The sequence below is a fragment of the Leptonychotes weddellii genome, chromosome 6 (assembly GCF_054177405.1).
Source record: "Leptonychotes weddellii isolate Sample4059 chromosome 6, ASM5417740v2, whole genome shotgun sequence".
NCBI classification, from domain to species: Eukaryota; Metazoa; Chordata; class Mammalia; order Carnivora; family Phocidae; genus Leptonychotes; species Leptonychotes weddellii.
This window is the reverse complement of record NC_138374.1, coordinates 33,978,735-34,002,660: the sequence shown is the minus strand read 5'-3', so window position 1 is coordinate 34,002,660 and position 23,926 is coordinate 33,978,735. Positions and strand designations below refer to the sequence as shown.

Genomic DNA, 23,926 nt, shown 5'->3' with positions numbered 1-23,926 from the left:
CAGGACAGGAACTGACATGAAACTGACAGTGGGGTTAGGGTTAGGGTCACTTCTTGTAAACTGCTATTTGAATCCTTCATTAGCATTGTTGTTTTTAAAATAATTGAGGTTCTACCATCAATGGATTTACATTGTTAGCTTTTTATTATTTTTTGAATTGCTAAATCAAATACTAAATGTATAATTTAAATTTGGAGAGGCAATAATGTATAATTCAAGTTCTGTGGCAGATAACGGGTGATATGCATAAAATAAATCATGAGAAAAATACTTAAGTACTGTTGTGGTATATTAATATCAGAAGAATGTAGTTTTTTCCCCAGTAATCTCCACTCTGAGGCTTTTTTTTTTTTTTTTTTTTTTTAACTACAAAGCTTTCCCACTCCCCTAGCCTGCTTTTGAGCTCCTGCCAAATGAAAGTGATGGGGACTGACTCCCTTGTTATAGCAAGCTCTCAATAGCCTTTGCCTATTCTCATTTGGGCCATTCTTTGTTTCCACAGTTTTCCTAGTGGCACCACCAAGATATGGTCTTCACTGCTTTATTGCCTCAGACCACAGCCTTCAATCAGGCATGGTATTCACAGAGACCCCTTGTGCCTTGCCGTTCTTGGTTTATCAAGTCTATAAGGATATGGTAAATTGGCACTTGGTCTGATCTCTTCTTGCTTTGCATTGGGTTCCTTGGCTGTTTAGTCTCAGTTTGGGAATCTGGTTTTGTTACTGATTCCCATTTGTTCAGCATCTTTGATGGAGTCAGTCCATTCCTTTCATCCCCTTTTGCTGTCTGTTTCTGTGCTTTCTAAAAGTGTTGTTTAACATACGGAGAATCATAGGACAGAACACTGGCATGGGCCCTAGAACCCTGTTGCTCAAGCTGGTTCACACACCTGAGCTTGGGGTTCTCTCCAGACCAGCGTCTACCTGCATATGGTATTCTCCCCTGTGTCCTCCTTGTGTCCAAACTTCCCTCTTCTTAGAAGATTACCACTCATTGGATTAGGGGCCACCATAATGCAGTATGACTTCATCTTAACTTGATTGCATCCACAAAGACCCTTATAAGGTCAAATTCACAGGCTGTGGAAGTACAGACTTGAACATATCTTTTGGGGGGGTCAATTCTACCCACTCTAGATGGCAACCTTATCAATTTCTGGTAGATTCAGGTGCTCCTCTTTCTGTATTAAACCCTGCCACTTATGCTCAATCTTTTCCTGGGAGTAAACATACGGTAGATGGTAAGCATTTCAAATAACCCACAGATTTTCTCTATTTCCTAGATCGTAACTGTAAGCATTGAGCCCTTGATTGACAAACATTACTTCCTGCTCTGTGACATTGTCTCTGCAAATGTAACAGGGAGAAACTTATTCTGCGATATTAAATGCACACCAGACTACTTGGGACTATTTGTGAGATTCCATAGGATCCTTTTATTCAGAAGCAAGTTGATTCTCCTCTAGATATACCTTTTGTCTTCTCCATTATATTTGATACATACACCCAGATAATTTTCTTGACACTGTACCTGACACTTTATATTCTAAATATTCTACCGTAATAGAAAAAAATAATTGGAGCAGAACCTATTGAAGTTTAGAGAAAACCTACCAAACCATTACCCAAACTTTCTCAATATCCCTTGAAATCAGAAGCAAAGGAAGGGATCAAACCTATAGTTGAAAGCCTTATATGCAAAGGTCTTCTCATACCCTGCCCTTATAATATGCCCATCCTGGCAGTAAAGAATGGCCTCAGGGCCATTAACAAAATTGTTATTCTTCACTTTCTAACCCACATATCATCCTGTGAGTCACTTGCTGAAGCCACTGGCTATAGTGAATGTCTGCTCAGCTTTTTACAGTGTGATTCTAGAACAGGACAGTTAATAACTTTTTGTACATATTAATAGCAAATCTCCATAACATAAAACCTATAATTTTAACCATTTTTAAGTATACAGTTTGGTGGCATGAGGTACATTCACTTTGTTGTATAGCGAGCTCCACTATCCAGCTCCAGAACTTTCTCATCATCCCACACTGAAACTCTTCCCCTGTAAACACTAACTTCCCACTTTTCCTTCTCCCAGCCCCTGGCAACCACCATTCTACTTTCTGTCTCTATGAATTTGACTGCTCTATGTACCTCATGTGAATGGAATCACAAGAATATTTGTCTTTTGAATATGTTTGAATGATGACAGTACCTTTCTTGCCTTCACCTGGGGAGGACAACTGTCCTGAAGGACAGTCATGCCCCCAGGGTTCGCTGAAGTGCCCCGCTGTTTTTCCCAGGTTGTTAGTCAAGATTTAAATGATCTACATTTCCCTTGTGATTGTTATGACATGCTATGTAGATGATCTCCTATTCTGCTCAGAGAAAAAGGAGTCCATTTACTTATCCTCAGCCTTAGAAGAAGAGGGTCATAAAATTTCAAAAGATAAATTACCATTTTGCCAGAATGCAGTCTATTATTTAGGGCATGATCCATCTAGAAGGGGGAAAACATTGTCTTCTGATAGACTAAAAACTACTCAAATCTATGGTAGACCCCTCACAAAATGACATTTGAGAGGATTTAAAGGTTTAACTAGATTTTGCAGACAATTGGTGCTAAATTTTTCTGTGATTTTGATACCTCTTTATGAACTAAGTTCTTAGTAAGAGAGTATTTCCTCTGGGAGCTCAAATATGAACAGGGTTTCTGGAACCTGCAGGTGGCTCCTCAATGGCCTCCTTCCCTAGACATGTGAAACAAGAGAAAGCCCTTTTGCCTATTTGTACAAGAGCAATCTGGACAAGCCCTTGGAGTTTCATAGGAATTATCCAAAACCCATCATTTACTATAGCCTTCCCTTGACAAGCCGTAAAGACTCACCCCCCTAGTGTTAGGGTAAGTGCTCTGCTACAAAATTTGTTGATGCTTCTGCCGAGCTAGTTCCAGGCTCCTTGCTTGACCTCATGATTCTTCCTGAAGTAGAGACATTACTATTGACTGGAAACACAGCACTTCTCAGCCAGCTGATTAACCTCTTATGAAATTCTATTACTCTCTCCCTCTCAGGTACTATTTCCTGCGACAACACCCTGAATCCAGGCACTCTCCTTCCTCTATCAGAAGAAGGGAAGCCTAGTGATGATTTTAACTCAGATAATTTGGGATCTCTTTACCTTACTCACATGTATTATAGTCTCATATTGAGAGCCCCGTGCTAATCCTGTTCGCTGATGGATCATTCTTGAAGCTAGAAGTTATCAAGTAGCATATACTATCATTAATTGAAGATCTCCTTTAGAATATAGTCCTCTCCTGAGGTAAAATCCGTCCAAATGGCAGAATGTATTGCATTTACTAGAGCTTGTTAACTAGCCAAAGACTAGAGAGTAAACATATACATAGATAGGAAACATGCTTTTGGAGTACTACACGACTTTGGGATGCTAGAACCCCCACAAAAATGGACAGCAAGTTAAGCAATTTTTATATGCACTCTGTTTACTACAAAGGTGGCTATTATGAAGTTCGAGAACCATGCAAAAAGAGACAATGTTGAAGCTAAAGCAAACACTCTGCAGATCATCACGCCAAACAGCTAATTTTCTCCCTGAAACTGCTCATACAGCACAAATTGATTACTACCTTAAATCAACACTGGAGAAGCTGTAAAGAGACAGTTATGTTGTTCTAAATTTCATGTGGGTTAGTCCTGGCATGTGCCATTCCTAATATTGTACTTGGATCAGGGACACAGGGAAGGTGGGGCAGGCTATATAGTGCCTTAACAGCAAAAGCTACTTGCTCTGTAAGGTTGACCCTCATAACCTATATGGAATTTATTCTTGGCCTGGGTTAGGGTTCTGGGTTCAAAGCATCTTACAGAGGTTATTAATTGTTCTTGTTCTTATTTTTGTTACAGTGGTCATGATACTGGTCCACTGTATTCTATCCAGGGTCTGAAATGCTTCTGCACAGCTACCTCCTCATCAGATGGTCCCCATGATGATACAACAGAAAGGTTGAGAAGACCTCATGATACAGTTGGCCATGGAGATGACCGGACAATCGATCTCACCACAAAGTGGTGAAAATCTGGATTTCTAGACTTCCCTAAATTCGCCAACTTCTCACAAGCAAGAAAATGATCAGAAAGGAGGACTGAGAGACTGAACATGCAAACAGACAATGATCAGACCCACATGTGAACTGAGAAACTCTGACCCACACCTCTGCAGGAACCAGCCCAGAATGGTCAGGGCTTGGTCAATGACTGTTAATTTCTCCACTTTTGCTATTTCCAAATCAGGACCAACCAGAGAAAGCCAAGTGTATTTCCCAAAGCAAATCCCAGAAGATGCCCGGCTTCTAGGTAGCCAATCTCCAGCTTCCCCATGCCAACAACCTCCAATCACAACATGCCTGAAGTCTCCCTCCCTCACCTCCTTTTTTTTTTTTTTTTTTACTATAAAGCTTTTCTCTCCTCTGCCCGTCTTTGAGTTTCTGTCAAAAGCAAGTGATGGTGGTTGACTCCCTTACTATACCAAGTTCAGAATAAGTAACCTCTGCTCATTCTCATTTGGATGGTCTTTACTTATTTCTATGAAACTAAAGATTATAGGTAATTGGACTTGTCTTAAAAAATACAATTTCCTACCACAATACTTCTTTTACTTCTTTCAATGACTATCTTATGAGAGACCAGAATCCTTGCATCCTGTGTCACTCCTTTTCTTAAAAATCATTTCTGATAATCTCTTCTTTCCACACACTTAGGAAGTCCCCCAAACCCTTGGCATGCACCTGGCCTGCCAGGCCCTGTGGGCACAGAACCTCCAGGAAAAATTTCAAGCTCTTTAAAACTCTCAGGAGGCACAAAACATGCAGCACATCATAGGCCGTTGTTGAGAGAAGCGTCTGAGGACAGGGACTGTGACGCAGGTACCGTGTGGACTCCCTGCAGTCCTCCGGGCTAAGTCCCTTGCCTCAGTTAGCAAGAGGCAGCCTTGCATTCTTCCTTCTCCGGGGCTAGACCCTTTCTGACACACAGGAATGACTTTCCTCCACGGGGGGAATGACAGGTGCAGAAAAGGACTGGAGCGGAGGTGAGAAATAAGAACAGCCAAAAAGCGTATGGCTTACTCTGGCACTGTTTACAAAATTGACCAAGATAAACAGAAACAAGGACACTTAAAATGAACATCACATTTTTATTCACGAAATTGACTCTTTTCATGGCAAATATTGTCTGTGTATGAAATATCAAAATGATTTCCTTCTCAAAAAAAATTTTTTTTGTTCTTGTATTTTTTTAGTTTTGGAATGTACTTACCTAGCTTGCTCATGCTAACTTTGAACTTGAATTGCTCATTGTCCTCTGAAAGGATGCAGGATTATGGTGCCTCCTGGTGTGGACTACAGAACTCCTGACATCGCAGTGCTTGGGGTGGTCTCGGGCTGTGACTCCTTCCACGCTGCCTGGCCCAGTTCCCTGTGACACCGATGTTCCTGTGGTCACCACATTCCTGTCGATGGCCTCCGTGTCATCACTCTGGGCCCGGGCTCCCGTTGAGAGATGTTGGTTGGCCAGGTCCTGTGATTTAGCACATCCTAGAAACATCTGCAAAAATATCTCATCGCTTGACACAGCCATCAAAACCTGAGTGGCAAAGATTAACCGTGACTTCTTCTGGGCCCTGATAGTGTGTGCCCCTTAACCCTGGGCGTGAAGCGTATTCTCCCTGCTGCCACACTTCCACCCATGGGGCCTTGGCTGCAGACATGGAGAGCGGTTCCACGTTGAAAAATGCTCTACACAGAGGTTCTGATTTTTCATGATGTCAGCTAAGAATCCTTCCTGTGAATCCCTACAGTTCTAACAAGGTCATCAAGCCTGCTGCCTGTGGAGGAGAGATGAGAACAGAGCAGGTGGCCTCAGTGGAGAGGGGTGTTTTCTGTTCGTATGAGGGCAAGAGCAGCGGATAAGCTCCGCACATATCTTGATGCCGAAGGGACGAGGAAGCCCCCTGACTGCTGCACTGGCCTTCAGACCAAGGCTAGGTCTTTCCGGGGCCACGGAGGTAAGGATTTCTTAGGCACCTTCTAGAACGACCCTAAATGCCACCTGCTAAATATGCTACATGTGAATATGCTCAAAGGAGGAGAGGAAACCATTAACTGGGGGAAAAATGCTTTATTTATACTGGGGAAGCTTATGCTTTTCCTTTGAATTTTCTTTTATATATGAAGTATTTGTCCAAGCCCCATTCTCAGACATTATCTTCAACTAAATTTCCACCCTTAAAGTAAGCTGGTCTTATAGTGGGAAAGCGTCCTTTGTGGGAGTTGGTGGAGAAATGTGCTTTTTAAGACAAATAAACCAAACACACAAACACTCCTGATGGAAGTTCAATGCTCTTGAAAAAGGGGCTTTTAGTATTAGCTTTTCTCAGCATGGGTTTCTAAACATTCAGAGGAAAAGAATGTAACAAATTGTTCACCCTAGAAATTACATTTACTTCCAGTTCCTATGATCCAGATTGAAGGAGGACACCAAGAGCAGAAATGGGTGCTGAGGGCCAGGAGCTGGAGCTCCGGGGGCCAGAAGCAGCTCGTGTGTGTGTGTGTGTGTGTGCACGTGTGTACATATGCCCGTGGGAAAACAACATGGGCCCTAAGCATCTATTGCACGACACAACCATAAATCAGATTTATGTTGGTAACTTGTGTTTGTCAACTGGCCCACCTGCTCCCTGCCAGGCATTCGTGGAGGAGTTCAGAGAATGCCTGCCTAACCCAACAGGACATACACAGAAGCACTTAGTCTTTTAACCTTCATAGTGGTTCAAAATGTTTCCTCTGACCGTAATGGGCCTACGGTTATGACTATGCATTTTACATCCTCTCTCATACACCTGTCCAACTCTGGCTTCAAGAAATAAACCACATTTGCTGGAGAACCGAAAAGACCCGAACTTGACATAACTGCTGCTCTATTTTGGGAAGGAAACATAAAGGAAGGAATTCCCTGAAGGGTAGAATTAGAAGAGTTTTAACAGTTACCCTAAATGTACCTATTCACACACATATTGTGCAAGACGAGTCAAAGGTATCGCCAAGTGCCTCCTAGTTCTTTGAGCATTGTTACTTCCTCAGTGGTGACCACAACAGATGTCCTTGTGATAGTTCAATCCTTACATGGAAACTTCAAAATTAGAGACCTGATGTTTCCAGCGAGGAAGTTAAAAAGAGAAAAGAAGTTTACACATTTTATGATACATGATTTTATTTACATAACTGAAATTATTTCCTTAGTCACCTTGATTACAAAAGCAAATTCACATGGTATGGTTTAATAACCTTTCATAAATAGATTTTACAAATTTTAATAACGGACAGATTGCTACTTAATACTCAGTAATACTTAATACCTAGTAACTTTGGTGTATATGCATACGAAAATTGTCCAATAGGACTAGTAAGTGAGAGTGCTTTTAAAACTCAGGATTAGACAATTAGATAACTGGTCAAGGGTTAATTCCCCATCACTGGGTCAGCCAGTTAGACCTGGAATTCTCACCCTGCCAATAACAAACCTATGGTGGCAACTCGCACTTATTGAGTAGGTATTTTTTAACAAGTTGAGAGAGTTTATTCTTTTTTTCTGCATTTAATAAGACTATCATTAAGCACATCTGAAAACCAAAAGTTGACCACAACTAGGTATTTCTAAAAGAACTTACCACAGTGTGTCTGAAAAACGGCCTCAACTAAAGCCACGTTACCGCTCTAGTAAGTGTTTTTCCAGCTCTCTTTCCGGGTTTGTGTGCACACGCATATACACACACCCCGTGAGGCTCTGATGCATACTCATCCAAGCTACAAAAATGCCCTAATTTTACTGCTTTTGTGAAATGCCTATAAGATACAGTATTTGGATGAGACACTGTCAGTCCCTCACCGTGCTTTAAGTCTGAAGACCAGGCAGGGTGTTGGTAACTGACTCTCTCCGGCAAAGTTGCAGAAAGAGGAGCTGCTGGGGACTTCCCAAAAGCCACCCCCACAAGATGGGAGGAGTGCTGAGTGTCCGTGACCACAAACAAGCAGTGAAGAATGACAAGAAGCTTATGAGTCATGGTCAGAATCTAGTAAACAAAAATGTCCTCCTAGAGCAGCATCACGTTACAAACATAGAAAAGAGTGGATACACGTACCTTTTCACACAAGCTCTATGAGAGCCAAAACAGTGTCTTTTCCACATCAGAACTGTAATCAGAGGTACAGCAGTCCTCGGTCATTGTCAGCGTTACTTCTAATATAACTGGCTGAATTGTCCCTTTTAAACCGAGCACTAACCCCACCCACTCCTCCTGGGTGAGATGAGCCACTGCTTGTGGGGCCCTGGACGTGCGGTGCGCTGAAGGCTGGCAGCAGTGGGATTCACAGCAACCAAGTCTGCTGTCAGCAATCCTTGGACCGGAGGCCACTCCACTCAAATGCCCCTTTTCCTTCACACTGTTCTTGTCAGGGGCCTGTGATCACTCAGTGATGGGGACCAAAGTGTCTGGTGAGCCCTCTCCCCTCACACTGCCCCTCTACATCGCAAATATGGCAGCCAATCTCTCCATTGTGCTACATTTAAGAGTCATTTAAATCATGGTAAAAATCAAATGTCTTCCTAAGAAAAGGTGCCATGATTCTAAAAAACCGTTCTCAGGATCTCAAATGCTGAGGGGAGGCCTGTCCCGAGGACCCCTCATCCCCCCCAGCCCTGGCGGGGCTTTAGACCCCACTCTAAGGCCTTGCTGGGCTCTTGTTCTGAGCCAGGACATGTCGTTTGGGCCAGTTTTTTTTTTTTTTTCCTGTTGCCCTTCTGGTGTGTGTGCTTCATGTTTAAATCTTGTTGCCCTGTTTGGCGGCAACCAGAAAAATCAAACAGCTCAGGTAGTGAGTGAGGCACCCACGTGTGTGAGCACAGAACGTGTGGTTGTCGCCGGTGAACAAGGACCAACACAGGGTGCTGCCGAGGGCCGAAGAGGAAGGACTAGCTAAAGGCTGGACTTGCAACTCTGGTCCAGTGGCTACGTCTGCCAGGAGGGAAAATCACCAGCCAAGTGTCAAGTGCACAAAGGAGGGGCCGGCACACTTTCCGTTCTCGGCATGTTTCTTCCCCTCAGGAGTCCGTTACCTTTCACAAAGAAATGTTAACTATCAAATGCGTCCGTTAATTGTGCCGCTGAGGGTGAAACCATCCAGTTAGCATATACACTATCATTTGCATATCTTGGACACACAGTGTTAGTGCCATCAGCTCTCGTGAGTGGTACAGGACTCTCTTCAGGCCAGTTCGGGTCTGACATGCCTAAAAATGAAAACAGATCATTTGTTCTGCACTGAAGAACCAAAACTTCATGTGCAGACAGTAAGGCCTTGGCAAAACTCCCTTTGAGGTTCAAACCAAACTTTCTGGTTTCTGTGCCAATTACATGAATGCTTTCGTGCTCCAGGTTTCCAAAACACTGTTATAGTTTGGGGGGAAAGATCACGTGTTCTCTTGGTAACTGGAACTTAACAGAAACTACCAATTTTGCCTTTTTTATGAGCTTCGAACTCCGAAATCTGATATAAATATTTGTTGACCTGTTTAAGTCTTTTTTCTAAGACAGCATAAAGCATTGCTGAATTAAAGGGCTTACTGCAGTGGGAAGCTTCTATAAAAAGTTCTCTAACGTAAGAAGCCTACTCGTCTTCCATCCAAGCCCACCACGGAGGAGAGAATCTTCCAAATCAGGGGTGCACGCGGGCGAGCCCCACAGCGTCGACAGGACAAATGGCGTGTAGCGCTAGACCCAAAGCCAGCAAGGAATCAGTGACTCAGGAGGCATGCAAAAGGAACAATCTCGGCTGAAAAATGCTTGAAACTCCAAGATTTAAAAACAATCAATGATCAAGTTAGGAAACAGAAAAATTTTCAAGTATTTAATCAAAGACAAAAGAAGGAGTTTTGGCAAGAACCATATTTACTGTCCATTGCAAGACCACAGCACCACAGACTATGTTCTTTCAAAAGCATTTGCTCCAGCTTTTAGCACTGACTTCATGAGTGACAACTGTCATGACAGTGTGTAATGCAAAGGATGTGAAAACAGCAGTCTGCAGGTGTCCTCCCTGATAGTGGGCATGTGGGCGGGGCTCAGGCCGGGCGGGCCAATGCTCCCTAGTACCGAGTGGCCTCTGAGAGCCACCTGCCCGCCCAGGTGGGGTCTGGGAGTGACCACAGGCTGTGCCCTCAGTGCAGGCAGGGTGGTGCTGGCTCCTCCTGTCTCAATTAACTGCCTCCCCAGATTGGGTAAACTTATCCCAGTAGTTAAATTAGAAGTACTATGACTTGATACATACCCACCCCAGAGACGACTTATTTATCATTTTCTCAATATCCCCTGAGAGTTCTGCCCAGCTCCCTTTCTTCTCCATAATCATAAGTTGCCGGGCAGTGTGGTAATTATACTTATTTTCACATCCTTTTAAAAAAACATAGTTTCAAAAATGCCCGAATGTAAACGGATGCAAAGTCAGACATTTACAAATAAAAAGGTTCAGGGAGAACTTTGGTTTCATTCAGATCAGAAACACTCTTAAAAAGCATTACAGAGAGTAAGGATAGTGCAGAGAGGAACGATGTTGCTAGAATCTAGTAAATGCATGTGAAATTCTACCATAGAGTTTGTTTTCAATCCACGTGGAGGGGAGGGCTCGAGGGAGGGGAGCATTATTACAGTCCACCAGGGGCGTCTCCTCCTCCGAGAGGCCGTCGTCGTAAAGCAGGGAGTCAGATGGGGTGGACGCGGCCAGGTCCAAGTAGTCCTGGAAGAGAGAGACAGCCGGTCACCCCGGCGTGGGCCACAACCAGACTTGCGCCCTGCCTCTCCCCGCCTGAAGGCAGAAGCCCTGGTTAGGTCCCACCCTGTGTTGGCTTACTAGCCTCTCTGTGAGACCTGAGCCCTCGCCAGAGAGCCCCCTCTCCCAGGCTCTGCTTCGCTGGCTCTGCTCCACAGCCCTCATTGCTTCCCGTAGAAATTCACCTTCTTGGGGCAGAAATGGGCTCCTTCATTGCCCTAGTGCTACCTCTTGCAGCATAACGGGGGCACCACACCCAGCGCCGGGGAACTGGCCTGTTTACCAAACCCGAGGCTCTGGGAGAGCTCACTGTAGCCCCATTACTCATGTGGGAGTGCCAAGAAGCATCTCCGATTTACTGGACACTTTTCAGCTTTCCTCTGAGGACCCCTACCGTCTAGAACAGCATGTCAGGACTCAGAAATCTGAAGTCCTCGATGTGAGTTTTGCATAGGATGCTGCTATGAGCTTTAGCTCCTAAGCCTGATGATTTCCCAGAGGCTTCCACTGCTGCCGCCCTGGTTAAATATGTCAAGAACAGTTCTAGCGTTTTCCTGGCTGTTTCTCAGCTCTGTTCTAGGAAGGCTGGCTCTCTTGGCATCACCTGTTATTTTTATTTAATGTAACCCTGTGTTCACAGGATTTGGAGGCTTGGCCCAAGTGGTACACTGATGTTAGGTTTTATTACAAGCAGCCTTCATACACAGTTTTTGTGTATGAAGAAATGCCACCTTTTAGTAAATGTGTCAATGCTAAGATGAAACCCTGAAAGCAAGATCTGTGCCTGTCTTGTTGACTTGTATTTCCAGCATCTGAGACAGAATATGATACACAGCAGTTGCTCAATAAATATTAGTTGAAACTTGTTGGCTTTCTCATTTACCTTATAGAGTTGTAAGCTGGAGGCACATGGACTGAATCTAGCCTCCCAGATATGCTTTATTTGGACCAGACTGAGCATTTGGAAATTTAAATGAGTTATTAACATTAAAGATTGGAAAACTTAACATAAATATCCTTTAAAATTCAGAAGACCTGACACTCTGGCACTCATATTCCTCTAGATTGTGTGTGGCTACAGTGAGGGATCCTTCAGAGCGGCTGTGCGCTCCTGGTCGCCACAGTCCCCACCACTCCCTAGCCACTGCCGACCCCCAACCAGGCCCCTCACAGCATTTGAGTTTAGAATACCCACTTCAACTCTACCCTCTCATGTTCCCTTACTAAAAATTATTTTGACCTTGGAATATTTGCCTCCCACACCTGTCTGGAGAGTTCTAAATATAAAGGGAAGAATCTTGGTTTATGATTTGAGAAGGGGCCTGGTTCAAGGAGAAGGGTTCAGTCATTAGCTGCCCTTGGGGGACAGCACGACCATCTCCCTTTGCACAGCCTCACTCTGCCCCTGCACTGGGAACTCCACAGAACTGGGGTGAGGCGGGAACGCCCCACTGCCACGTTCAGGCTGCTGGTGGCCGACACCAGGAATTGGCTCCAGGTACTCACTCTGTTCTTAACCATCATCTTCTCCAGGTCTTTGCTGATGTCAGCAAACACTGGCCTCTTGTCTGGTTCCTGCTTCCAACACTGCAGCATTAGACCGTACCTGGTGGGGAGCACGGATGGGCAGTTAGGACTCAGCTAGGACTGCCCCATCATAGCCGACCCAGCACTGTGCCCTGGGCCCAGAGGGCTCTGTTCTCAAACCCCAAAGCCATCTCTGCGTCATTGACATCCTTCTCTGAGCTGGGCCAGGATCTGAGGGGTCACTAGGCGCTTAGGGTGCCTAGTGCTGTGGTCCAGCATCTTGTGAGTCTCCTTTCCCTTGAGAAAGATTTGTCTTCACTTCCCTTTCAGAGATGCTGATAAATAGCTGACAGGATGCCATACCCACTATGGTGGCTGAGGGAGCAACACCGGTCTTTCAAACTCTAATGAAGTATGACCTGGTTGTAGAAACAAACAAAACTTCTGCCAGTCATACCTCTGTCTGGTGCCTTCCTCACTTCCTCATTTCCCTGGGTCCCTGGCATGGCTGCAGGGCCCCCAGGGCTGCCATGTGACTGTGTGCTAGGCCAGCCAGCCTCCAGCCCAGGCCACCCAGGGAGATGGCACCTACTCACCCCTGCACTCCCGCATTTAGCTCTGAGCCAGGCACATGGCAGGCACACAACAGATTTTGTGGGACGAAGGGACAGCATGTTTCTGCTAGTGATGGCCCCTTTCTCATGTGTTCTCAGCCCGTCCTCTGAGAATCATCTGCTGGAACCACCGTATGTGAAGACTCTGGCGCTCTTGGGCTGTGGTGCCAGGTCTTTTTGCCTGCCCCCTCCCGACCTCTCTATCTCCACATGGGCACTCCCCAACATGCATCCCTAAGGTCATCCTGAATCACCTGCCCCTCCCCAAGGGTCCTGTGGGGACAGGCCTCGGGCTTAATCTGCTCCCTGGGCCTGAAGCATCCTTTGATCCTTCCCACTACTTCTCGTTGGCCCTACTCCCTCTCATCCATGTAAGTCTCCCCCCGAACCCAGGAAGCTCACTCAGCCCCCAGCAAGAGTCAGGATGCCCAGCATCTGCCGTCGTGCCCAGTGGTGGTTCTCTGACTTCTGCCTTGGCATGGTCTGACCTGTTCCTACCTAACACCCGGTTCACCCTGGTGCCCAGGGCTGCTCGGGAGCAGGGAGGGAGGGAGTATGTTGTCTGTGTCTGAGGGAGGCTGGGCCAAAGCAAAGCCTGCTCACATCTCCTCACTGCAGTTGTCGGGCCTCTCCATCCGGTAGCCTGTCTTCAGAAGGTTGAAGAGCCGCTCCGGAGGAATCCCGGGGTAGGGGTTGCCCCCCAGAGTCACAATCTCCCACAGCAGGACACCGAAGGACCACCTAAGAGGGGCGAGACAACCAGTGAGTGGCCGTACTGGGCTCAGCAGACCAGATGTCCACCCTCCCAGCAGCTGTTGACCACATCAGCCCCCGGTGCAAAGAGCCAGCCAAGGCCTGACTGTATGGACGGATGTGGAATGGAGGTGGGGAGAAGCCGTCTGCCTGCCCTGCTCACCTCTGCGATGCTGAAGCCCCACCAAGCTGCTGCCCAAGTTCGGACCCCACACCCACAACGGGTACTTGGCTGGCCCCGTGGAAATGCGCCAAAGCATCAGAGGCAGCACAGAGCTGCCGAGCAAGTCAGCAGCACGCAGGGCGGGGACCTAGACCACGGGGCACGGGGTTGCCTGCACAGTCCCTTCCCCTTTCCTGTGGGCTTGGCAATTTTCAAAAATCTTAGAAGAAAAAAGGCACTGCCACAGAAAAATATTTAACTGTGAGGGAAAATTTACTGTGAAGTGGGAACAAAATCGTATCACAAAACAGCATTATCACATGAGCCCACTTACAGCAATAAAAAGCATATACCTGCACACCACGGAAAACACTAGAAGGCCCATGTATGCCAGGACCTGCAGGAGTTATGTAGGGGCAGTGGGATCCAAGTGACTTCCAGTGTCTTCATTACCCTTATCTCTGCATTTTCCAACTGTCTACAGTCAGCTTTACGTAATCTGAACACAGCTGTTCAAAATTGTTCAGGAACTGCCTTTTCTCAGCCCACATTATTCAAGACATGCATGTCTGTTGATGGCAGAACACTTAGAAACAAGTCTGTTGTGTTTCTGGAAAACTATCAAGTCTTGTGATTTGACCTGAAAGGCCAAGTTTTGGTTCCCTAGTGAGCAGTTTGGGACACACCGGCCTAGCAACTCACTCAAGGCCACCCTACCTGTGGGTGGGGACCACTCCACTCCCAGGGGACCTTGCCTGAGCCCAGCCCACACTCAGGTCCACAGAGAGGAACTGTTTGGCTGGGCCTGTGTGGCACTAAGATGCCCAGACAGGAGAGGGAGGGGCTGGGAAGGGGAGCAGCGAGCGGAATTTGCAGTTACCTGCTCACTGCTCTCACGCATTTCACTGCAACTCTCAGAACCACTGCGTGGGCCCCTGCCATTTGCTGCACGAATACATGAAGCCCCTTTAGCTTGGTCATTGCAGATGGATGGTACAAGCCAACAGGCACTTGTCCCCCAGCCAAGCTGCCCAGAGAGGCATCATGGCGCACGATACATGTAACCTGGACCCCAGGAAGGCAACACCCACACTTACACATCACTTTGGGTGGTGTAGATATGATCGAAAAGAGACTCAATTGCCATCCATTTAACTGGAATCCGACCCTAAACAGGGAATGAAGGAAAGGCATTAACATCGCTCTGACACCCTGGAAACCAGAGGTCGGGGTTGTGGAGGAGGGTGAGGCCGTGTCCCAGGCATTTCCAGCTCTGGAGGGACGCTGAGTAACGACGTCCAGAGTGCGCCCAGATACAGAATTGGCAGCATGGCCTCAGAGGGGCTGCAACTCTAATCTGGGGCTCCCAGGCACGGCTGAGACGCTAGAGGGAGTCAGCTGGCCTGCTCACAGCTACACAAGGCATCCTTGTCATGCACCACATCCCTGCTGAGTAGAAACCCAAGGAATCATGACCATGCCCAAGCCAGGTTTCCCTACAGACAGGTCCAGAGGGCTCTGGGGTACCCTGAGTGGTGATGCCCAACGTGTGGGCCAAGAACGCCATCCAGCAAGATCTCCCCATTTCTGAGGGGGAATGAGTTTGGGAAACCAATTTCCAGCGTTTCCATCTTGGGGACTTATGACGCAAACCAACACACTAAAGTCTTTTCCGAGAAGCCCTGAGGGAAGAAATCTGTTTCCATGCCTTGGGGCTGCTTTTTCCACTGTCACTTTATCCTGGAACTCTGTTAGCCTCCTCTGAGAGAGTGCCCCACTGTAGAGGCACTGCGGTCAGAGCTAACAAATGCTTTCCAAGGCGACTTGAGAAACAGCTCAAGTAGGTAGGTAAGTCTTAGGACACAAACCAACCAAAAATGCGTGCATTGCATTTTAATGCAACATGTCCCGTAATTTCTTTTTCTCTCAAAAAGCCTTCTTTAGGATTTACATCTTTAATGAAGGGTGATTTTCTAGGGCATGTGTTTATAACAACACTGCCTGCCACCCGGGCTCTCTAGGGCGCCTCGTGCTTGGACACCTGTAGTTCTCTGCTCCATGACGTGGGCCGTTCTTGGGGGACTGGTGCATCAATAGGAAGACTCTGTCCACACCCCTGCACAGGCTGGGACGCAGCCCCTCTCCACTTCCCCTTCAGCAGTTCTGAGATATCCTGTCACAAAGGAAACCCCAGAAAAAACGAAACCTCATCCTCACAGCCTGTGGCAGCACGGGCCTTCTCCTGACCCCTTACAGCAGATCTGAGGTCTACACAAGTTGCTTTTTGTATGTTGTTTTGAGCAGTGTCTGTTCTGAAGGCCAGTCAGCCGTGACTCCTGAACGGCCCTGTCTGTTCTGTCACAAGGAGGCTGCAGGGGAGCGACTAACAGGGCAGTAGAACTAGGAGGGTTAGGAGGGCCAAAGGGAACTGGACGACACAGCGAAGCAGATTTCCGTGGAAGGACCCCAGACCACCTATTTCAGAGGTTTGGAGAAAGTGTCGAGAACCCTACACAGGGTCTCTGGACTCCATCTCCAGGGCCTCTCTGTGAGCCTTCCAAACTCACCCAGCCAAGGGTTCCCAGGCCCCCGGCCCAGGGGAACCCCCACCTGTAAAGCAGTTCATTCCTTCCTGCCCCAGAATGACTGCCGCACTCAGGTGTATTGACTTCAGTCTCCTTTGAGCGAAGAGCTAAAGTTACACAGAGAGGAAACGGGACTTTCATCCTGTAGAAGCGAGAGGAACAACTGCAGAGACAACTATCATTTCTGCAGCACTAGGTGACCTTCAAAAGTGGTGGTGATTAAAAGCAAGAGACGCTGCGGGGCCCCGACTCCCTAGTAGGTGCTCTGAAAGGTCAGGTGTGGCACTCAGGAAGAGAAGGAACAGACCTGGGGTGAGTCCTGAGCTGGGTCTCTGGGGACCCAGGAACCAGGGAAGGATTTGAAGATGAGGGCTAGAAGTTCATACCCTAAGACTCTGCTCTCTGTTCCCCGATGTTCTAAGGGCTCTGCCCCCACCCACTGTGGGAATGCTGCCCCCTGCCCTCCACTCTGCCCGGGAGCCCTGGGCCACCCCTCGGGGACCTGGTACCTTGCTCCTCTTCACGTAGGAATCCTCTTCATAAACATCTCGGGATAGGCCAAAATCCGAAATCTTCATCTTCCGCCCCTCGGCTACCAGGACGTTTCTGGCGGCCAAGTCCCGATGGACAAGCTGCGAGGAAGACAACAGCAGGGACCCCTGAAACCTAGGTCCCCATCACAGGGAGTGGGGGCCCCAGCTGGCGCGGCACACACCTTCATCTCCGCCAGGTACCGCATCCCCCGAGAGATCTGCCAGGCGAAGGAGATTAGGTCGCCCATGGTCAGGGCCCGCTCCTCGGGGTTGTCCAGGTAGCTGGAGCTGCGGCTGCCTCCACTGCCCACGTAGCCCGGCCCCGCCTTGCGGCTCTCTCGGAGGAAGCCCCGCAGGGAGCCGTACTTGGCATACTCCACAATGAGGAAGAGTGGCCCTGGGCGGGAGGGGGTGGTGAGAGGGGGCTGTGAGCTGGCTGCCTGCAGAGCCCTGGGCCGTCAGAAGTCAGGCCAGCTCTGGGAGCACGGGAGGAGGGGGCAAGGTCCCCACACAGGCTCTGCACCCTACCAGAAGTGGGCAGAAGGATATAGCCCTGCTCTGGCCACTGGCCTGGGCTTCACGCAGCACAAATACATGTTTCAGTCCCAGCTCACTCTTGCACGGCTTGCTCTCCTTGGGCTGCCCATGCCAAAGCGGGCTCCCTGGGTGGATGAGCACAACCTTCTGGGGTGCCCATGGCAGGCGGCCACTGTGCTCAGTGCTCCCCTGGGAGGCACGCCCCTGCTGCTAGGATGTTATGTCTTTCTACTCCCTCGGCCCTGCTGCAGCACAGGCTGGGGACGGCAGATGCAGGCAGAGGATCCGAAGCCTCACATGGTGCCTGCTCCCTGCTCCCTGTTCTCAGCAGCTCTGAGGCTGCCGTCTTGGCCCAGGCCCAGCCTTGATTCCTGCTGGTGCCGACCAGCGCGTCCTTGCTGCCCTCTCCCTGGGGCACCCTGCCCTCTCGTACTCACAACATGCACATCTGCGCACACGTGCACACACACGGTGAGAGGCCCTTGAGGGGCACAGACCAGGCCAATCTCCTGTGTCCTTATGTGAGAAATGGTGACAATGCCTTCACCATGCAGGGCTGGGGTTGGGGTCACTTGAAGGTCATGGCACGCCTAGTCCCCAGGACACATCATGTTTCTAGAGCTCCCTGCCCTGGGGCTCCGCCTGGAACAGGGTGCTGACAAACCAGGATGTCACCAGAGGCCTCTGAGCAGCTGCAGCAGGCCCAGGGAACACGCTCGGAGCAGAGGCCTCATGCAATGCTCCTGCGGCAGCCCCTCCTGGTCCTCTCCCTGACACGGGAGGACGCAGGCTCCAGGTGGGGGCTGGAGCCACAGAGGACAAGGAAGGGGAAGGAGGAAGAATGAGGCAGCCCAGAGCCCTCAGCCTGCACTGGGCAGTTGCCTGCCGCTTGGCCGGCCTTACCATCCTGGCTGCAGGCCCCGTACAGCTTGATGACATGCGGGTGGTTGACCTGCTTCAGGAGGTTGAACTCTGACAGCAGGTCCCGCAGCTCGCTTGGGGAGGCGTTCTCTGAAATGCACATCAACACAGCGAGTTGCAAACCAATCCCTTCTAGAAGCCCCTTCTGTGAACACCCTGGGTCACCAGACCTACATCTTAGGTCTGCACAGACCCTGGTTATCTCCTTCCCACATAGCCTACCCAGGTTTAGACAAGGTCCCCAAGGACCCTGCTGCTCGGGACTTGTCTTTGCCTGTAGGATGGTCAACAGCGGCCTCATCTGCCTCCAGGGAATAATAACTCTGACGAGCAAACTTCTGCATCAGGAAAGTCTTTCCATGGAAACCCTTCCTGGACCAGGCTGTGTGTGTGAGGCAGTATTTCCCTGCAATTGCCATCTTTCAAGGACAGAAGTGCATAGAGACCGTCCTCACAAGTCCTTCTGGAAGGTAGGAGGACTGTCCCATGTCCTAAAGCACCTGCTGACCAAGCACTCAACAAGAGGGTGAGGCCCTGGAGAAAGCTGAAGGTGATGGGACTTCACAGAGGTGGCCTCCTGCCACGCTGAGCATATGCATCCTGAGTGGGGCAGAGCTGTGCGTGGGCTCCCACCAGGAGCTGACGCCTGAGGGGAGGGATTTGCAGTCAGAAGCTGTGGCTACACAGGCCTCCCAGGGCAGCTGCCCCACAGCCCCCTGCCAAGCGGTACCACATCGCCCTCTGGCTGCACGCTTGTCTGGAAGAGAGAGGACAGCTGGGAGAGGGTGTTGGGACCCATACATGGTGGCCTGGGGGCTGGTCTCACTGTGACCCCTTAGTGCCTGGGGCCTCAGGGGGGCATGGGGAGACCTTAGTCTGAGGGCCTAGGTAAGCATTCAGAATCACCCTGCACAGTGTAGCCCCGAGTGTTAAACTAGAATTCTCATGTGCACCTGCCAACTTGTACCCACTGCATGGCCACTGGGCCCTTGGTCCATGGGAACCAGAGTCATGGCAGAGGGCCGTCCACCCAGTCTCAGCTCAGAAACACCAGTGAGAGAGTGTGTGTTTGGGTGAGTATGTGCCCACTTAGAGCCGGACTTATGGCACGACTGGTCACAGAGGCAGAGCAGATCCATGGGGGGCCACCGGGGATCAGGCCAGGCAGGGCCCCAGGGGCCAGGGGCCAGTCCTTACAGGTGACTTCTTCACCAGGACCCCAGAGGCATTTGGCTGAGAGGAATGAATGGGGCAGACTAGGATGGGAAAACTGTCAGTTTTTAATTTTTTAAAAACTCAGCTCTTTACCCAACATTGGTGCAGAAGCAGCACCACTCTAGAACCTTCCAAGTGAGGAAAGTCTTCTTGCCCTGTTTCTCCAGGGACTACCCTGGCCCATGTCATCCATGGTGGTGGTCTCTAGAATGCAGCCACTCAAGAATAGCAACGGGGGGGGGCCTCTTTAGAAGGCCCCGGGCTGGCTACCAGCACCCTGGTTTTCAGGGTAGCTCTATCCAGCCCTCGGGGCTCCAACAGAGCCACCTGTTCACACTGCCCGGAGAGGTACCTTTCAGCATCTTCACGGCCACGGTCGTGTATCCTGCTTTGCCTTTAAGCCGGAAGGCTGTTGCCTTAACCACTTTTCCAAATTCGCCTTCTCCCAGAGTTTTTCCAAGAACCAAGTTCTTCCGAGGGAATTCCCACTTCGGATCCTCCTATGTGGGGTTGAAGGAAGGGGAAGAAGAGGAGGAGGGAGAAAGTTGGTGAGGATAAGAGAAAAGGAAGAAGACCAGGCCCATAAATGAGCCCCCAGCAGAGAAGCTCCAGTGTGCAGACCACTGCCACGTAACCTAGTGGGCACTGGTCATCCCCCTGCACCAAGGGCAGGACCCCACAGTTGGGCAGGATCCTACACCTTATGGGAAGATAGCTGTTGGCACAGAATGGCCTGGACTCTGGATGCCTGAACCCTTGCTTGTCCCTGGTCTACCAAACATGGCCTCAGCCTTCCCCGGCCCATGTTCTTGTCTCTCAAACAAGAAGTTCAGGGCTTACTTAGCACCCAGGGGGTGCTCACATGGGTGTGGCCTCTTCCCTCTACCCACCCTGCCTTCCCACTGAAATCCCACTCAAGATGACTCTGGGACAGCTTCCCAGACCCCAGCCTGGCCTCACATCCTTGAACTCTGACTGGGGATGCCAAAGCCTGTCCCGGGGATGCTGGAACCTCCCCTCCTGTGCCAGCACTGGGCGTCCACTGCCCCAAGCCTCCCTGCAGCTGGATGTGGGTGTGGCCTGGTGGTGCTCCTATGATGCACCCTGCCAGACTCGCCTGACCCACACAGATGACACCACTGGGCCTACTGTGCTGCTGAGCAGAGCCATGTTTTCCAACACCCAAATACAGGTGTGTGAGTGCGCTCCTTGTGGGCAGAGGCGGCCTCCTCTCAGCACCGTGTCTCAGGCTCCTGCTGGCCAGCTCCTGGGCATCCTGGTGTCGGCTCAGGTTCCCCAGGAACCCACAGTCAGGGGCAGAGTTGACAACATCATCGTTAGCCTGGTGTCCTTACCTCCTCACTGCACTAGATAAGCATTCACTCACTGCACATGGAAACTGCGCTAAATCTGTGCGGAGAGCACTGATTTGATCTTCTTAAAAGACATTAAAAATTCTCCCTACTTTATATAAGAGACAACTGAGGTCAAGCAGTTGAGTAACCTGTCATCAGAGCTGGTCAGCGTAGCCCTTGGGCCTCAGGCTGGGCTCTGGCTTCTCTGCTGCGGGCCCAAGCTGACGTAGGCTGAGGGTGGTGTGTGTCCACTTGTTCGAGCACGCACCACCACTGCCCTTCCTGTGACCTCTCCGTAAACTGCCTGCATTTATAAAGGAATCAAATGGCTCATCCCAGACGCCTCCTGTGGAGGCCGAGATGCTTCCCGGGACAGGGGTCATAGACCCCGTCTGCTGAGCGACTGGAGCTAGGAAATCTAGGATAGAGGCCGCGGTGTCTACCACATGTGGGAATGGCTCCCATGGCCCAGACCCACACTAAGGGGTGAGCACCCTTGGGTGGCTCCTCCTACAAACCATGGCCACCTCCCAGCCCTGGTTGGGTACTGCCAAAGGCCTGGTGACTCCTGAGCTTTCTGCTTGGAGGTACCTGTCAAGGGGCGATGTTCCCTGCCAGGCCTTGGAGGTGGAGCTTCTGTTCACACACACCTCTCCTCAGTCCCTCTTAGAATCTGGCTTCCAGCTCCTTAGCAGTTGCCAGCAGGGACACAGAAGAAGCACGGCAGGCTGAGGGGAGGCCTAGGCAGGATGGGGGCTCTAAGGAGCACACAGTAACTGCAGGTCCAGGCCCTCGCATGGAGAAGGGGGATTGGAGGCCCGCTGGCTCTGGCCAGCACGTTCTATCAGCCCGCTGCTTACAGAGTCCTGGGGCCTGCCTCCGCCACAGCCGGCCCAGAGGCCCCATGGTAGCCCTTTCTCCACTCCCCAAATGAACTCCCCTCCCCACTGCTGCCACCCTGGCCCAGCCCCTGCCTGTTGCCATCTTTTGCCTGGATGAGGAGTGCCTCATCACAGGGCTCCCACTTTTGCACTCACCCCATAGACTCCCCAATACAGCAGCCTGCAGAAATGAAGGCCAAATATCGGCCTCTTCCACTGAACCCCCAAACCCCAGTGCCCCACCCTCTGAGAATAAAATCCACAGTCTTCCTCAGGGCTTCTCCCCGCACCGACCCCCCATCCTTGGGGCATCTGCAGGACAGTTCCCTATCAGGGACGGCGTGGCCCACCCTCCCAAATCTCAGTCCACCTAAATTAGCACCTAGCACTCTCTACTCTGCTAAACTGCCCCATGCCCTCTGCAGCCCTCTGCCCGCCTGCCCTCCCTGGAAGGCAGCTCCGCGAAGACTCGGGGCTGCTCATGGCATCTTCCTGGTAGGCGAGGATGCATTAGCTGCTTGTGTGCTACAGGACACTCAGCACCAGGGAGCCCCGTGTGCCCTTCCCCACACCTCCCTGCTTCCCCAGGCCCGAGGCCAGTGCCCCCTGCAGGGCCTCCGGGACGGCTGCCTCTCAGGCCCAGGCCCTGCTCGGAGCCTCACCGGGATCTTGAAGGCGTCCACAGAAACCTGGTTCTCCATGGAGTCCAAGGAGGGCCGGCGGGCGCCCGACGAGGAGTAGCTGACTGGGAAGGCCTGGGCCGGCCGGCGGAAAGTCATCTCGGCGGAGGCGACGGGCGGCTTGTGGGCATTCTTGTGGTAGCGGTGGATGCAGAAGGTGGAGAGCAGCATGGAGACGATGAAGGAGAAGAGCACGGCCGCCGCGATCACTGTGCGGCAGAGCTCATCGCACAGCGGGTCTGCGGGCAGGGGTGGCCGTGAGGGACGGCGCTCTGGGCGGGCCCCGGTGCCCACCGTGGGAGGGCTGCCCTGGCAGCCTGAGCCGCTGGCAAGTGCTGCTGGAGCCCGCATGCGAGGGCAACAGAGACGCCCACGTGGCACCCGCCGCTTGGCAGGCACGGTGCCGTACGTTTTCCCTACGGAGACGGTTGTCACCCTCCTACAGAAGGGCCAAGAGGCCCAGGGAGTGTAATCAGCCTGCCCGAGGTCACACGGCAGAGGCAGCGTATGCGCCACACCAGGAGGAAGGCGTGGAAGGCCGCACCGAAGCCAGCGGGCCCCGAGCGCTGGCGGGGAGGCGGAGTCCCTCTTCCATGTGCCCGATGTCTGTTCTATTTTCTCTACAAAACTGGGAGAGGGAAGGGAAGTGGCTCCCGACCTAGCATCATGCAGCAACAACTCAAATACAAGAAAACCGTCCTTGGGCTCAGGCAGGAAAGCTCCCCGGGTGCGCAGGCCCAGGCCACCCTTGGCACCTGCTGGCCCCGAGGCACACCCGCAGGCTCTGGGTGGGAGGGTGGGATCCCGGCCAGGCAGTGCCAGGGCCCAGAGAAGACCCTGCCCAAGGACCATCTGAGTAGATGCTCAGTTATTGGGTGGAAGAACTTTCCAGCCCAATCTTTCCCATAGAACTTTCGGCTGGAAGTCACTCTGTAGAGGCCCTGACCTAGACCTGTCTGCACAGATTGGGGAACCGAGGCCCAGAGAGAAGGAAGAGGGTCTCCTGGGTTTTACCAGCCTTCCTACAATTTTCCTCCCTGGCTCACTGGGGCTCAGGGAGGTGTGAGGAGCCCTGCCCTGCATGTGACCCCAGCAGTGCCCCCCACCCACTCACCCTGGCTGTCTTCAGGCTCACAGAAGCACTTCTTCTCTTCAGGGAAACAGTTGCAGATACCGAAGCCAGCTTTTATCCCCCAGCGGTCCCCTGGCTCGTGCCCACCAATGATGCTGCCGCCCCCTGGGGACAGATGCAGCCCACTAAGCCTC

General features: G+C 50.6%; 1 protein-coding gene across 2 annotated transcripts in view; it reads right to left on the bottom strand.

The window, feature by feature from the left end:
* Window positions 1-8,699: 8,699 nt before the first annotated feature.
* RET (ret proto-oncogene) overlaps window positions 8,700-23,926 on the bottom strand; it is a 51,331-nt gene continuing 36,104 nt past the window's right edge. Inside the window, exons 10-20 of one of the 2 annotated variants that reach the window (XM_081823879.1) lie at window positions 23,775-23,897; window positions 22,643-22,899; window positions 20,097-20,244; window positions 18,512-18,619; window positions 17,254-17,468; window positions 17,048-17,170; window positions 15,051-15,121; window positions 13,641-13,778; window positions 12,403-12,502; window positions 10,716-10,863; window positions 8,700-9,361 (exon numbers count right to left, since the gene is read on the bottom strand). In XM_081823879.1, coding sequence (XP_081680005.1) covers window positions 9,204-9,361; window positions 10,716-10,863; window positions 12,403-12,502; window positions 13,641-13,778; window positions 15,051-15,121; window positions 17,048-17,170; window positions 17,254-17,468; window positions 18,512-18,619; window positions 20,097-20,244; window positions 22,643-22,899; window positions 23,775-23,897 — 1,589 coding nt within the window. In that variant the 3' untranslated portion in view covers window positions 8,700-9,203. Of the gene's footprint in view, window positions 9,362-9,964; window positions 10,864-12,402; window positions 12,503-13,640; window positions 13,779-15,050; window positions 15,122-17,047; window positions 17,171-17,253; window positions 17,469-18,511; window positions 18,620-20,096; window positions 20,245-22,642; window positions 22,900-23,774; window positions 23,898-23,926 lie in introns of those variants that run through there. The other variant, XM_081823880.1, reaches the window with a different exon arrangement.